Raw genomic sequence first — 13,182 nt, forward strand, 5'->3', positions numbered from 1 at the left:
CTCTGATATCTAGCCAGGTAAGGCTAAAGAAAACAAGTCTCAAATTCTAGTGACTCCAAAGCAAGTGCTTTAGTTAGAACATTGGGCTCTTCTTTGCTTTTATCAGTCCGGGGAACATCCCGAGTATGAAAAGATCTCGCAGACCATCTCCCCACCCCACCCCCTCTACCTTGACTACTGGCTTGGCATAACACTAGCCATGTCCAATGATCCCACCTAATTCACCACCTCTTTTATCAACATAGGATGCTTAGCTAGGACCCTTAATTAACTCTCCTGTGCTTTCATTTCCATGATGTCAACTTCCAGCATGTTCTCCTCAAATCTTTCCATCCAGTTGCAGACAACATTGTTGTAAAGGTGCTGTCAGAGCGTTTGAACAGGCTGGACTGCCACATCCAAGGCTGGGTGCTCCATGGATTCCCTAGGGATGAGGACCAGGCAAAGCTGATGCAGCGTGCAAATATTAATCCAAACAGGTAACAAAGACACTTTTCTTCAGGGACATTTTGTGTGTGAGTAACTCAAGAGGCAGAGCAGGGATCTTTCCTTCACAGCCTGCCCTGAGGTAGTGGTGGGTATTTGTGCTCTCATAAGAACATAAGAAGAGTCTGCTGGTTTGGGCCAGTGGCTCATCTAGTCCACCCTCCTGTTTCTTACAGTGGCCAACTAGATGCCTGTAGGAAAGCTGCAAGCAGGACCTGAGCACAAATGCAATCTGTCCTCCTGTGGTTTCCAGCAGCTGGTATTCAGAGACATAATGCCTCTGACAGTGGACGCAGAGCATAGCCACCATTAGCCTCCTCCATGGTCTAATCCTCTTCTAAATACACCTAGGTTGGTGGCCATCACTACTTCTTGCTCTGAATCTTCCCTCCTGCCCTGCCCCCAAATCTGTGTGTGAATACCCTCTGTTATCCCTGCACTTCTTCCCTGCCCATGACAACCCTCCATAAGCCATGGCCCTCCACAGGCCACACTCCTCCCCAGCATTGCTCTCCCCAGCATTGCTCTGAACTTTGACCATGGAGATGTGGGGTGGTGCTGGTGGGGTGGAAACCTCTGGATTTTGATTGGCTGGAATGTCAACCATGGTACAGAATGTATGAGCAGCAACTGTTGATCTGTCTGCTTTTGCCTGTGGCCCCACCAACCACTGGCATGTTGCCCCCTGGGAGCTTGCCCATGAAGGAATGTAGACTTAAAAAGGCCATTCTCCAAGCTGTGATTCCTGTCTGAGCCTGTGAAGCAGGAGAATAAGCCTTGCATGTGCATAAATGGGACATCCAGACCCTTAAATTAGAGCAGTCTGGATGTGCCTCTAGTTGTAGGGGGCACCTTTTGCCACAGGTAGGGGTTATTGATGTGAATGCAGTGGTGTAATGGTGTGGGGTCGGCAGGGGCAGGGATTTCAAAGACCTGTTACTATTTCCAGAGCATGATCCCTGCCTCTAGCATCCTAGAGCCACCCAATCAGCATGAAAGGGGATCCTTTTAGCCACTGTAAGCTCCAAAACTAAGCATTTAACAGCACTGAAAACACAAAGTGCTTAAGTTTCCAGAGAATGGAGTGCAAGTTCTGTTACATAGAATAGAACTTCAAGGGAAACAGATCTTAAGCCACTCTGAAAGAAAATAATCTGAGCACACCAAATCATTTGCCTATGTATGTTCTCAGAAAATAGCAGATCTGGCTGAAAAGCAGCACATGGAGACCTGCAATGCACCTGTAATTATTGTTGTACAGTTATAATATTATTGCATCATCTCAGAAGGTTGTGTAACACTCCTCAGAAGGGGTGTGGCTACAACTCTCACAAAAGGACCCTGCACTTCTGAATTTGCCACTACACTCCTGCATGAGTGTGGAAATTCCTAACTGAGTATGATGGGAGGTGTGTGTGTGTGTGTGTGTGTGTGTGTGTGTGTGTTATTAGTGGACGGAGAAACTGATTTGATTCTGAGACTGATGCCTTCCACATACACACACAAAGCTGTTGACAAGCACTGGGCGAGAGAGAAACAATCGGTGGAAGCGCAGCTAGCGGTCTGGTGGAAGCTGGGCTGTAAATCAGTTGCTTCTGGCACAGGTTATAAAACACACTGTCTTGCAATGGAGTGTGATTTCAGCGGGGGAGGGGCTGCGGGAAACCCAGATAGAATTAGTGCTCGGAAATCAATCTGGGAATGGAAGTGGAAAGGTATAAATCACAGCCTGAACCAATTGCATCTCCCCTTCTGCATCCCCATTTTTAGGTGGGCTCTGGTTGATGAAATTAGATTAAAATAAATTTACATATATATCAGGTTTTATTATTAAAACCCCGTCACATCAGTAAACAAAGTTATTGGCGGAAAGGTCCGTTACTCTGTGCTGGGGACTCCAAGTAGACCTCTCTGGTTGATCAAAAGGCAGAATTATTGTTGGGACATAAACTTGTGAGTCTGTTTCTTAGAAGTAATAAATGGTTTAGTGTTCAACTACGATGTTTTATCTGACTTCCATCTCATAAACCTGGTGCAAATAATACTGAATTATATACCTTTGAGCAGTATCAGTCTCTTGGCTCTCCCGTCTTATGGAAGAGTAGAGGAAAGAAACTCAGTAATTGATGGCAGGGAAGAATGAAAAATCAAGTTATTTGAGAGGGTGGGGAGGAACACCCCCACCCCCCAAACTACAAGAAGCAAATTGGACTATAAAGTTCCTTAATATGTAATAATAAAAAAGAGAGATCTCTTGCAACCTCAGGAACAGCACCCAGAGATCTGCCCTTAAAGCAAAGAAGGAAATAATGTATTTCACACTGCCAACAGAGAAGGTATTAAATTTTGTTTAAATCAGCATTGGCCCCCAAAGCAAGATGAACAGCGGCAGGCTCACAAAGGACATGCAGGCAACCCACATTTTGCACGGGGGTTACATTCCAGGTGCACCTCGATGGAGCATGCATAAGCCCTCCCTGCCCCCGTTATGCCCTGTTATGCCCCTGTCACATCCTCTTTCTGGTCCAAAAACAGCTCGCGCATATATTGTCACCCGTTTTTGAACATGCGCAAAACAGGAGTTGACTGTATTGACAGACAATCAGGGAAGTACTTCTTCACACAGCAATGTAATTTTTAAATTATGGAATTTACTGCAATACCTGGTGATGGCTACCTGCCCCAAGGGCTTATAACAACGATTAGATAGACACCTAGAGGATCAGTCTATCAAGCATGATAACAAAACGGAGCATCCCTATAAGGAAGCACTATTCCACTGAATGGGGCTGGAGGAGGAATTTGATTCAGTTTGCATTTAAAGGTGGTCTTACCAAATTCTCATTTCCCAAAATGAAACTTGAGCCGATACAAAGCTATCCTTCAGGATTCACACTTCTCAAAATTTCCAAAGTGCAGTACTCTGGCCAAGTAATGTGTGCAGCTGCAGACATACTTCTGGAAGCGTGACCTGGTTTTTGGAAGTATGTCTGCAGCCAGAGCTGGCCGCAGTGGACGCTTTGAAGTCGCAGTGGAGGCCTTGGTCTAGTCCAGGCATAGGCAACCTTCGGCTCTCCAGATGTTTTGGCCTACAACTCCCATGATCCCTAGCTAACAGGACCAGTGGTCAGGGATGATAGGAATTGTAGTCTAAAACATCTGGAGAGCCGAAGGTTGCTGACCCCTGGTCTAGTCGCTATGGTGGTGGCAGAGAGCCAGCAGAGGGAAGGGGCTGGGTGGCTGGGTGGCAGGTGGTGGCATCAGTTTGAGGCAGCCTGAGTCACATTTGTAGGTAGAGGGTGACGGCGGCAGGGCATGCCACATGGCACACGCATTGTCAGGATGAGGCACACATTGTTGGGAGGCGGCCTCCTCCATTCCCTCAAGGTTGCGGGGGCTTGGTCCCCTGCCTACAAATATTGAGGGGGCCAATGGCACCTATGCTTGGATAGGAGATGAGCTTGGCTCATATATAAAAGTGGCACTGCCACTAAAAAGCATCAGAGGGGCCAGTGGAGAATGGCAGTGCAGCCAGTGAGGCACCCTTCCAAGCTCTTGGGGCGCTCAGCAAGCACCCAAATGGGCTGGAAAATGGCTCCAGGCCCAATTCCAATAAAAAGTAATTTGTCTCTACTTCTTTCTTAATATTTCACAGATTGAGCCAGTATTAAAAGGCTCCAGTGGGTGTCTCTAATTGGATCACTCCCCTAACCCCCAGCATTTCTCCTTTCTTTGCTTTGTTGGTAATATGTTCCACTTTCCCAAAACCAGATATAGGATGAGTGTTTTAAATTTTAAGAACAAATTTTAAGTGGTGAGGAAAGAGTGGGAATTCAGATGATTCTCCCTGCATTTTTTCTTTTGGTCATTATTTAGGCCTTCATCTTCCAGCATCTGATTTTCAGGTTGGATTAGGGATAATAAACAGCCTATTAATGGAGGCCTGAACTAGGAGATGGAGTTTGAACCAGCAGCAAAATTCAATGGCTGAGAGAGGTTAATAACTCTATTACTACCAGCTCTATTCTTTAGCCGTTTGAAGAGCTAGGTATTAGCCCTATCTTACTCCTCTATTAATTGAGCTAATAGAACCCCAGTGACCTTCACATGGTGCCATTATCTGTGAGTTTGCCAGACGTGGGCAGGAATACTTATAGCTGAATATGTATTCTGCGGATGCTCCCGTTTCAGTTGGAAGAAAGATTTTGGTTAAAGATCACCTAACTTCAAATCTTCTGTTCTTTCCTCCTCTTAACATTTACCTGCTGCTTTCCGTGGCCAATCGAAGTAATAATAATAATAAAAATTGGAGAGATGAAGGTACGTGACTTAATTAAGATCCCAACGAGTTAATGAGGGAAGTTTTTGGAGTCCAGAGTCAAAAGTGTTCATGTGTGTATGTGAAAGAGAAAGAGAGAGAGAGAGAGAGAGAGATTATTTTTGATGGCTGGATTAATTAACACTTGAACAAATTTAAAACACTGGGCTCTTATCCCATGCTGTACACTTGCTTTGCAAAATGGCACCACACAAAGATCAATGAAGAAAAGAAGATGAGAAATCATTAATTTTTTAATTTACTGAGTTTGTAACCTGACCTTCCTCCTCAAGGATTGTAGGGCAGTTAACAGAGATACAATTTTTAAAGATGAAAATAAAATAAATTATAAAACACATTTAAACATTCTAAAAACAGTTGCAATCAAAAGCATCTAAAAGCAGTTAGAGGTTGTTGTTTTTTTTAAAAAAATAACCATTGGAAAAGCAATTTCAGTTAAAAACATTCTTCTATCCTATGATCTCATGGTTTCCAGGATCAGTATTCTTCAGCCACTCAATGCCTGGCTAAATGGGAATGTTTTCACATTCCTCTGGAAAAGTTACTGTACTAATAATGGAGATACGCACACCTCATTAGGGAAGGCATTCCACAATCTTCCATTGTTGTTGTTGTTGTTGTTGTTGTTCCTGCCTTAATATTTTTTTAAAAAAACCCTTATATAATGCAAAGTGATAAAAAGAAACTAGTTAATAACAATAGCACATTTAGACCAAGCCTTTCAAATCCAGTTTGCCCCAACAGCAGCCCAGTGTTCAGCATCAGCTGCACCTTAGTTTCCAAAGGCCGGTCTCAACAGGAAGGTCTTTGCCTGCCAGCAGAAGGAAAGCAAAGAGGCATACAGTCTGACCTCTCTTGGGAGGGAATCCTTTCTTGTATTTAAGAAAGAGAGGATGTGGGTCTTCATACCCACAAAGGGTTGTTACGTGGCATTTGGGCATGATGTCAACTCCTCAGCTTGCCAGCTTGTTCTAGTCCCCATCCAAGCCCCAGGTGCAGACTCCAAAAAATGACCTTGATCAAAGCGCTTGAGGTTCTATCTACCTGGATCACGCTTATCTCTAGAGTGGTTTATAACAGTCAGGCCATCTGTCTGACTATCATCAACCACCATATAATTATCTTCTGTCGGCAGAGAGCTAACAGAGAGACAGTCATCTGCCATTCCTTCTCCCCAGAAGTCAAAAGATGCCCAGTTTTTCAAACTCTCAGGGGAAATGGTGGTTTTCCTGGGGGCAGGAGGTCTTCTGCTGGAGTGACAGTGGGGGACTAGACACTCCCCAAAACTGGCTGCAAGGATTATTCTCAGTTGTTGCATCTTTTTGCTCATCATGCCTGAGAGCTGATGTTTTCTGCCCACCAAGTCAGTAGCAGCATAGGGAGGTTGTGGCAGGAGGTAGAAGAGTCCTCTCCTTGCTCCAACAGGTGTTCCTGCTGCCACTGCTACAGTAATCATCAGGCAAGCCCAGGACAACCCAGTGACTGGAAAGTGGACCCTGTAGTTGCCTTGCAATTTACAACTCTGTTTTCATCTTTTGCAATACAGTAATGTGAAAGGCTAGGATCCAAAGGACTATTTGTAGTGTTCATCCTGGATAGGCACTGAGTGTTTATGGGGGGCATGGGGCTTCCCACTACAGCCCCTTGCACCCCAAGAAAGCTGCTTCTGAAGGTCACAGAATCATCCAATATTGTGGTTCAGAAAAGGACAATGAAAATAGTTGGGAGGATCAAGAGACTCCCTATGAAGGTTGCAGTGTTTAGGAGTTTTTAGTTTAGATAAAATGTAAGAGGTGACGCAACAGAATTTTATAACCAGCATGGCCTGGAGAAAGTAGATGGATAACAGTTTTCCTTTCCCTCGTAACACTAGAACTTGTGGATATCCAATGAAGTTGAATGTTCAGGGCAGATAAAAGGAGGGACTTCTTCATGCAGCACAAACTATGGAACTCCCTCATGCAGGAGGCAGTGATGGCCAACAACCTAGATTGCTTTAAAATAGGATTAGACAAGTTCATGGAGGAGGAGGAGGGGGGGGGGCTAACAAGGGCTATTAGCCATGATGGCTATGCTGCAGTTGGAGGCAGCATTGCTTCTGAGTACCTCTTGTTGGAAACCACAGGAGGGGAGAGTGCTCTTGTGCTCCAGTCCTGCTTGTGCGTTTCCCACAGCCATCTGGTTGGCTGCTGTGAGAACAGGATGCTAAACTAGAAGGACCAGTTGACCTGATCTAGCAGTCTCTTCTTAAGTGCTCTGGGCTGCCAGCCAAAATGATCAGCCAGATTGGGCGGTGAGGGCCAGCTGCCCATTGAGGCAGAGGCCTAATGCCCCACTTGTACAATAATTGTACCGGCCTTGCACGATGTGGAAATTGAAACCTGGAAAGCATTGGAAATTGGGTAAGGAAATATTAAATATATTATCCCTTGGCACTTTAGATTGAGAGAAACAATACAATGTGATAATAATTTCATATTTTAAATTAACAGCATCCTTTGGGGGTTTAAGACTCAGACTGGGAAGGTCAGGGTCTTTTTTGCACGTCGTGGACAGTGGCACATTGTAAATGAGAGAGGAAAAAGAAATATATGAGAGGGAAATGAAGCTGTCCTGTTATTTCTAAGCTGTTGACATTTGACTATTTATTTCCACTGTTTGTGCTTGTGCTGGAGGGCGGGGAGGGGAACTGATGAATATTATTATTCTGAGTAAATGTGGAAAGGTCGTTCTTGCTTCTTGAAGGGTTAAAACTTAGTTTAAGGAAGTCTGTTACTAGGTTTGCTATCTGCCTTTTGAGAGCTGTGGGGCAATTAACTTTTGAAGCAACTACCTCAAAAATGTAAATTACCTTTGAACCTGGCCAGCTCCCAGGAACTCTGGAAATAAAAGCAGAAAGCCAGATTCTGTTGGCTAAGTGGGAACCTTAACTCAGGGAAGTTCTGTTAGAACAGATGGGACTTTGCCTGGATAAGGCAGCTACTCGAGTTGTGAACTGAGAATCTGTTCTCTGGCTGTATGCAAGTGTTGTAAAATTAGGAACATAGGAAGCTGTCTTATGCAGAGTCAGGCCTTTGCGCTGTCAAACTCAATAAACTTGTTGAAAGCAGGTCAGTTGGGAATTGAAGCTGAGACCTTCTGCATGCAGAACATGTGCTATATCTTTGAGTCTTTAATCTTTAATCTGAAAATAAAATAAGACTTCAGTTCTCATGATTCTGAATAGGAGATGCTGAGGAGCGAACCTGGGAGCTTCTACCTGCATGGCTGTTCCCTGTATGCTTCAAAGTTTGCAGACTAGCCTTTTTCAAAGAGACAGCCCTGTTACTATCCACAAATTGCACCATATTACATAAGCAGCAGTAGGGCAGGCTCTTAACATTGGGTAGGGAAAAGGAGGTGAGCTGTCGTCATCGTCCCCCCCCCACAAAGGCTGCCAAATGCTATTCCTTCTAGGTAGTCAGATAGCCGTTAATTAATAAAACTGTCAGATTAATTGTCCCGGTCTGGACATCCTTATCCATTCTGTAATTCTACCTTGCCAGCATCACTCCCTGCCCCCCCACTACTCTTTGCCCTATAGCTTCCAGCTCAATTAACTTAATGCTATGCAAATGAAAGGCTCTCCTCATCATTAGCTTCTAGCCTGTGAATGTTAATAGTATAATTGGGTCTTCAGCAAGGTAATTAGACACGATTTCTTCCATTAGTCTTACAAGGCCTAATTATTGTTGATAGGAGAGAGGGGACCAAGTCCCACAGCTGCCAGCAAAGCGGGGGCATCTGGGTTAAAGCAAATATAGACAAAACATTGACAAGGTAAAACAACCGTTGAGATCTATAGTGGGGGTCAGATAGAGAGGGTGGAGGGAAGAGAGCGAGACACGGTGCCACAAGCAATATAGTCATCACAGATGTTGCAAGAGCAATAGGACTTTGATACAGGGATCTCTGAAATCCCTAAGAATGAGCCAGGAAAGAGCAACGTTTTACCCACACGTTCTCTCTCTCTCCCCCCCCTTCTCTCCCCTGCCCATGGGGCTGCCACCTCTGTTCACTCCCCTCCCAACCCCACTTACCTTATGACCTTTTCCCCACTCCCTTCCTCCACCCCTTCCTAACCCCTCCTCCCTTTACACCTGACCAAACCCCCTCCCTTTACACTTCCCCTACTCCCTCACAGTTTGTCCCAACCCCTTTCAAAGGGTGGGGGAGGCACTTCAGAAAGTTTAATGTGGGGGGAAACTTAAAAGAAGGGTTTGCCAAGCCTCTCTCTGAATCTCCTTCATTCCTTGTTTAAACAGCTTGCTTGGATCACCTTCCACCCATGCTGTTTCCTCACCTGCCTGCCTGTTGTTCATGGCTATGCAAACCGCATAATGACAACAGCCCTACACTTTTATGTATATAGAAAGATACACACACACTACAGTGCACACACACCACCACCACCACCAACATTATTTTGCAGTCCAGCTCCAGCAGTGGAGGCTTGTGCATTGGAGTGGGGGGCACTGCCCCACTAACCTCAGTCTGCACAGCTGGACCCCACTTGTTTGCCTTCTTACAACCAGCCCAGGGGGTGGCACTACCCAGCAGCTTCCTCCTTCTCCTTAGTCTTAGTGTTTCCCCTTGGAGGACTTAGCAGGGAGGAGGAAAATGACCGACTATCAGAACCCAACTTTTATATTCCAATTACAATGTTGTAATAATAATAGTTGGACTGTAGCCAACCATTAAGCTGGGGCTGATGAGAGTTCTAGTCCAAAACATCTGGAGGGCTCCATGTTGATGAAGACTGCATTAACCTCTGTACCAGAAGCAGAAAAATCATAAGATAAGAAGAGCCCTTCTGGATCAGACCAATAGATTGTCAAACAGTATCCTGTTCTCACACTGTCCAACCAGACGCCTGTGGGAAACTCTCAAGCAGGACCTGAGCAGAAGAGCTTTTTCCCCTCCTGAAGCTTTGAGTAGCTGGTTTTCAGAAGCATTCCTGCCTCCAGCTGTGGAGACATAGCACAGTAGCCATCAATAGTCTTATCCTCCAAGAAAATCAATTCCAGGCTTGGCTCTCCCTGTATCGCATTGTGTTTATGCAACCAGAGCGCCTCACAGCCACCATCTCTGGCTGAGAAATATTCCTTGTCTACGAACACATTCTCCTGTAAGGGGTTCAGAAGCTGACTCGTATAAAGGGAGAGAAATGCCACATCAAGCTGAGGTTTGATGGAGCAAGAATTATGTTTTTTAATTCAGAGTTGTGTACAGAGTGCTCATAAAACCTTGATCATGATGGAGAGTTCAATAAACATTGGGGAGCCATAAATATTTCTCTGGGAAATGGCTTTGTGAAACATTTAGTTGTTGAGTAATAAGCAGATCAGAGGAAATCAGATGAGTGGGAGTCTCAGGGTACTAATCTTGATGGGTTATATATATGTTGCTGTAGTGATAGAAGGATTGAGAAAAAAAGATTGTTTGTTTTTTAATATATATACAACCAAGGCAATGAGTTGCAGAGCTTTTTCCTAATGCCACTGTACTGCCTGTGTTTGGACCCATCAAAATGGAGGGATGTTGGCTTTCAGATAACTTTTGCTCTTAATTTTTGATCTGGACAGTTCAATGACCCGTGAAAATTAAAATTTGGCCAGACTTGAATTGGGCATTGTTGATGATATTTTGCAAAATAAAGGCTGCAAACACACTTTACATTTAGAGCACCCCCTACTGCTGGGAACTGTAGTTTGCTAAGTGTGTTGGGAATTGTAGCTCCATGGGAGGTAAACTACACTTCCTGGGATTCTTGAGTAGAGAAAGTGTACTTTAAATGTATGGTGTATCTCCACTGAGGGCCTTTTTATCTAGAGATGTAATTAGGCATGTATAGTACAAAGATGAGAAGCATGAATTGGCCATCGTGCATATGTACATAGCGATGTAAGGAGACAGCATTTTCCATCCTATCTTGGCTTTGCACCAACCAGTGCTGTTTTTGTTCTGCTGCACTTCGGCCTCCACTTTAACTGATGTTATTTGTCCCCGATACACACTGTGGGTTATAACTTAACGAGTTACATAATGAACTGCCATGTATTTCAGTGGAAAGGACATGTCAAAAACAATGCAGTAAACAGCATGATTGTCTACCTATCATTTGCAGACTAAAAAAAAAAAAGCCAAAACCACTCATACTCACTTGCCTGATTTCTGTTCCTGGCCTTGTATGAATGTGCAGATTGTAGGAATTTTCACTCCCATTTCTGTTTCTGACGCAATTCTCAGACATTCCTACCCCAGCACTGTATTAAAGGATTCTGGGCATGCAATCCTGGTGGTGGGTAGAGAGGGGCTGAAATATTCTTGGCATAAGGAACCTCAGGCCTGGGAACTAAATACAGCCCTCTAGGAGTTTCTGAGACTCCCCAGGCCACACAGCATGTGAGCAATACCTCTCACTTTCCTGGATGAAAGATGGAGAAGGAGAAGCTTGAATGTTTTCATGGTTGGAATGTAGCTTTCTGTAAAAAGGTAAAATTCACATGAATTGCTCTACTCACTTTTACCCACCACTGGTACGTAACCTGCAAAAGGTCCCCCACAACAGAATGCAGCCCTAGGACTGAAAGAAGTTCCTCACTCCCACTCTAAGGCTCCTATCACTATGAGAGGCTGATGGTGATGACCCAGGTCCCTGCTCAAATTGGGATGGAGATCTGTCCCATCCCCAAATGCTGACCCAGCAAACAGGGTTCAGTCTTCACTCAGCCATATAAAGATTTCAAGACACGTGCCTGGCACCGAAAAAGCTTCTTCTTGGACAGTTTTTCTGGCTTTCTTCCCCAAACCAGGACAGTTGGCAAACCCCAAGTTCCATCAAAGCCTCCTAGCTTCACATCCTGTACTTTAGCCAAGAGACTGCACCAGGATGACAAGCCTCTTTTTCTCCAGAGTGTCCAAGCCTGCACGATAGACAAGCAACTGTTACTAGAAGTGCAACCCTTTGGCACTAGAGGAGCGTCCTGAAAGATGGTGATGAAAAGACAAAAGGGTTTCAATTCAGAAATGAGACATATTTGATGTGTTTAGGTGGAAATAACATTCCTCACAGTCCATCCTCGGCAAGCGGCCAGTGAAGTTGGCTGCTTGGGAGGATCCGGCGAGAGACAGCGGTGTAGAGAGATGCAATAGAACAGATGCTGCCAAACCAGGACAGTAAAGTAGGCTAATGGACCAGTGGGAAAATCAGTATTTTCTCCCCCTCTTGCTCCCTCCTTCTTTTTCTCTCTTCCACCACTTCTTTGCACAACTAAATGACAAAATTTGCACCTGCAAGAGGTGTTGATGGCCACCAATTTAGGTGGCTTCAAAAGGGGATCAGACAAATTCACTGACTATCAATGGCTGCTGGCTACAATGAGAGCTAGTGTGGTTCAGTGGTTAGAGCATTGGACTAGAACCTGGGAGAGCAGTGTTCAAATCCCCAGCTCAATTCACGAGGTGCACAAGGTGATCTTGGGCCAGTTACACTCTCTTAGGCTAATCTCACAGGGTTGTTTTGAGGAAAAAATGAGGGGAAGAACTGTGTACTCCACGTTGAGTTCCTTGGGAGAAAGGTGGGATATCAGTGTTAATTACACACCGCATTTTCATTGTGTTTCTTTTGCATTTAAATGAATAGGGTGAGATAAAGTAATAGTTGTGAATTTTACACAATTAATTGCATAAATTATGTAATCTCACCACAGCAGACAGACAGTTGGTGTGGCTTTCTGCATCAGAATGTAAACAGGGCTGCAGGTCACTAATACAAGGAAGAATAGAAACCCAGTGGGTACCATCTCCTGCACACACACATCCACCAAAGTGAATGAGACCTGTTCAGGAGCACTGCAATTCTCTTGAAATAAGGCCCTGGTCATTTCAGTGATGTTCGTTCCAGCTGTCTGGTGGTGCCCCCTGATAATTCTGTAAATTATTTAAGTGCCATTTGGATTTTCTGACTTGGTCGCCAAAATGCCTTGCTTCCTCCCCATCTTGGTTGTGTCTTGGGAACCTTGAAGCTGAGAGCAGAGAAATGCAGCTAGCTGGAATCAAAGGAGCTGGAAGTTTGACCTTTCAAGATGAAAAATTCATCTCAAAAGGGGGAATAAACCTCCAGTAACCTCTTGGAAGGTCTCTTGATTATGTCCCTGTTCAATGGGCAAAGGGAGACAACTTGGTCCAGTTTTGTTATTTGAATGCCGAATGAGCTCATTTGAAAACATGGCCATTCAGAAATGTTTGAGCTGTACATGCCACACATGTAAAGTACATTTAAGAGCACACTTCTTCTCCCAAGGAATCCTGGGAAC

General features: G+C 44.6%; 1 protein-coding gene across 1 annotated transcript in view; it reads left to right on the forward strand.

The window, feature by feature from the left end:
- AK8 (adenylate kinase 8) overlaps window positions 1-13,182 on the forward strand; it is a 98,881-nt gene that overhangs the window by 67,655 nt on the left and 18,044 nt on the right. The window contains exon 11 of the mRNA XM_033137910.1: window positions 338-479. Within this exon, the coding sequence (XP_032993801.1) occupies window positions 338-479 (142 nt within the window). The remainder of the gene's footprint in view (window positions 1-337; window positions 480-13,182) is intronic.

The sequence above is a fragment of the Lacerta agilis genome, chromosome Z (assembly GCF_009819535.1).
Source record: "Lacerta agilis isolate rLacAgi1 chromosome Z, rLacAgi1.pri, whole genome shotgun sequence".
Lineage (NCBI taxonomy): Eukaryota > Metazoa > Chordata > Lepidosauria > Squamata > Lacertidae > Lacerta > Lacerta agilis.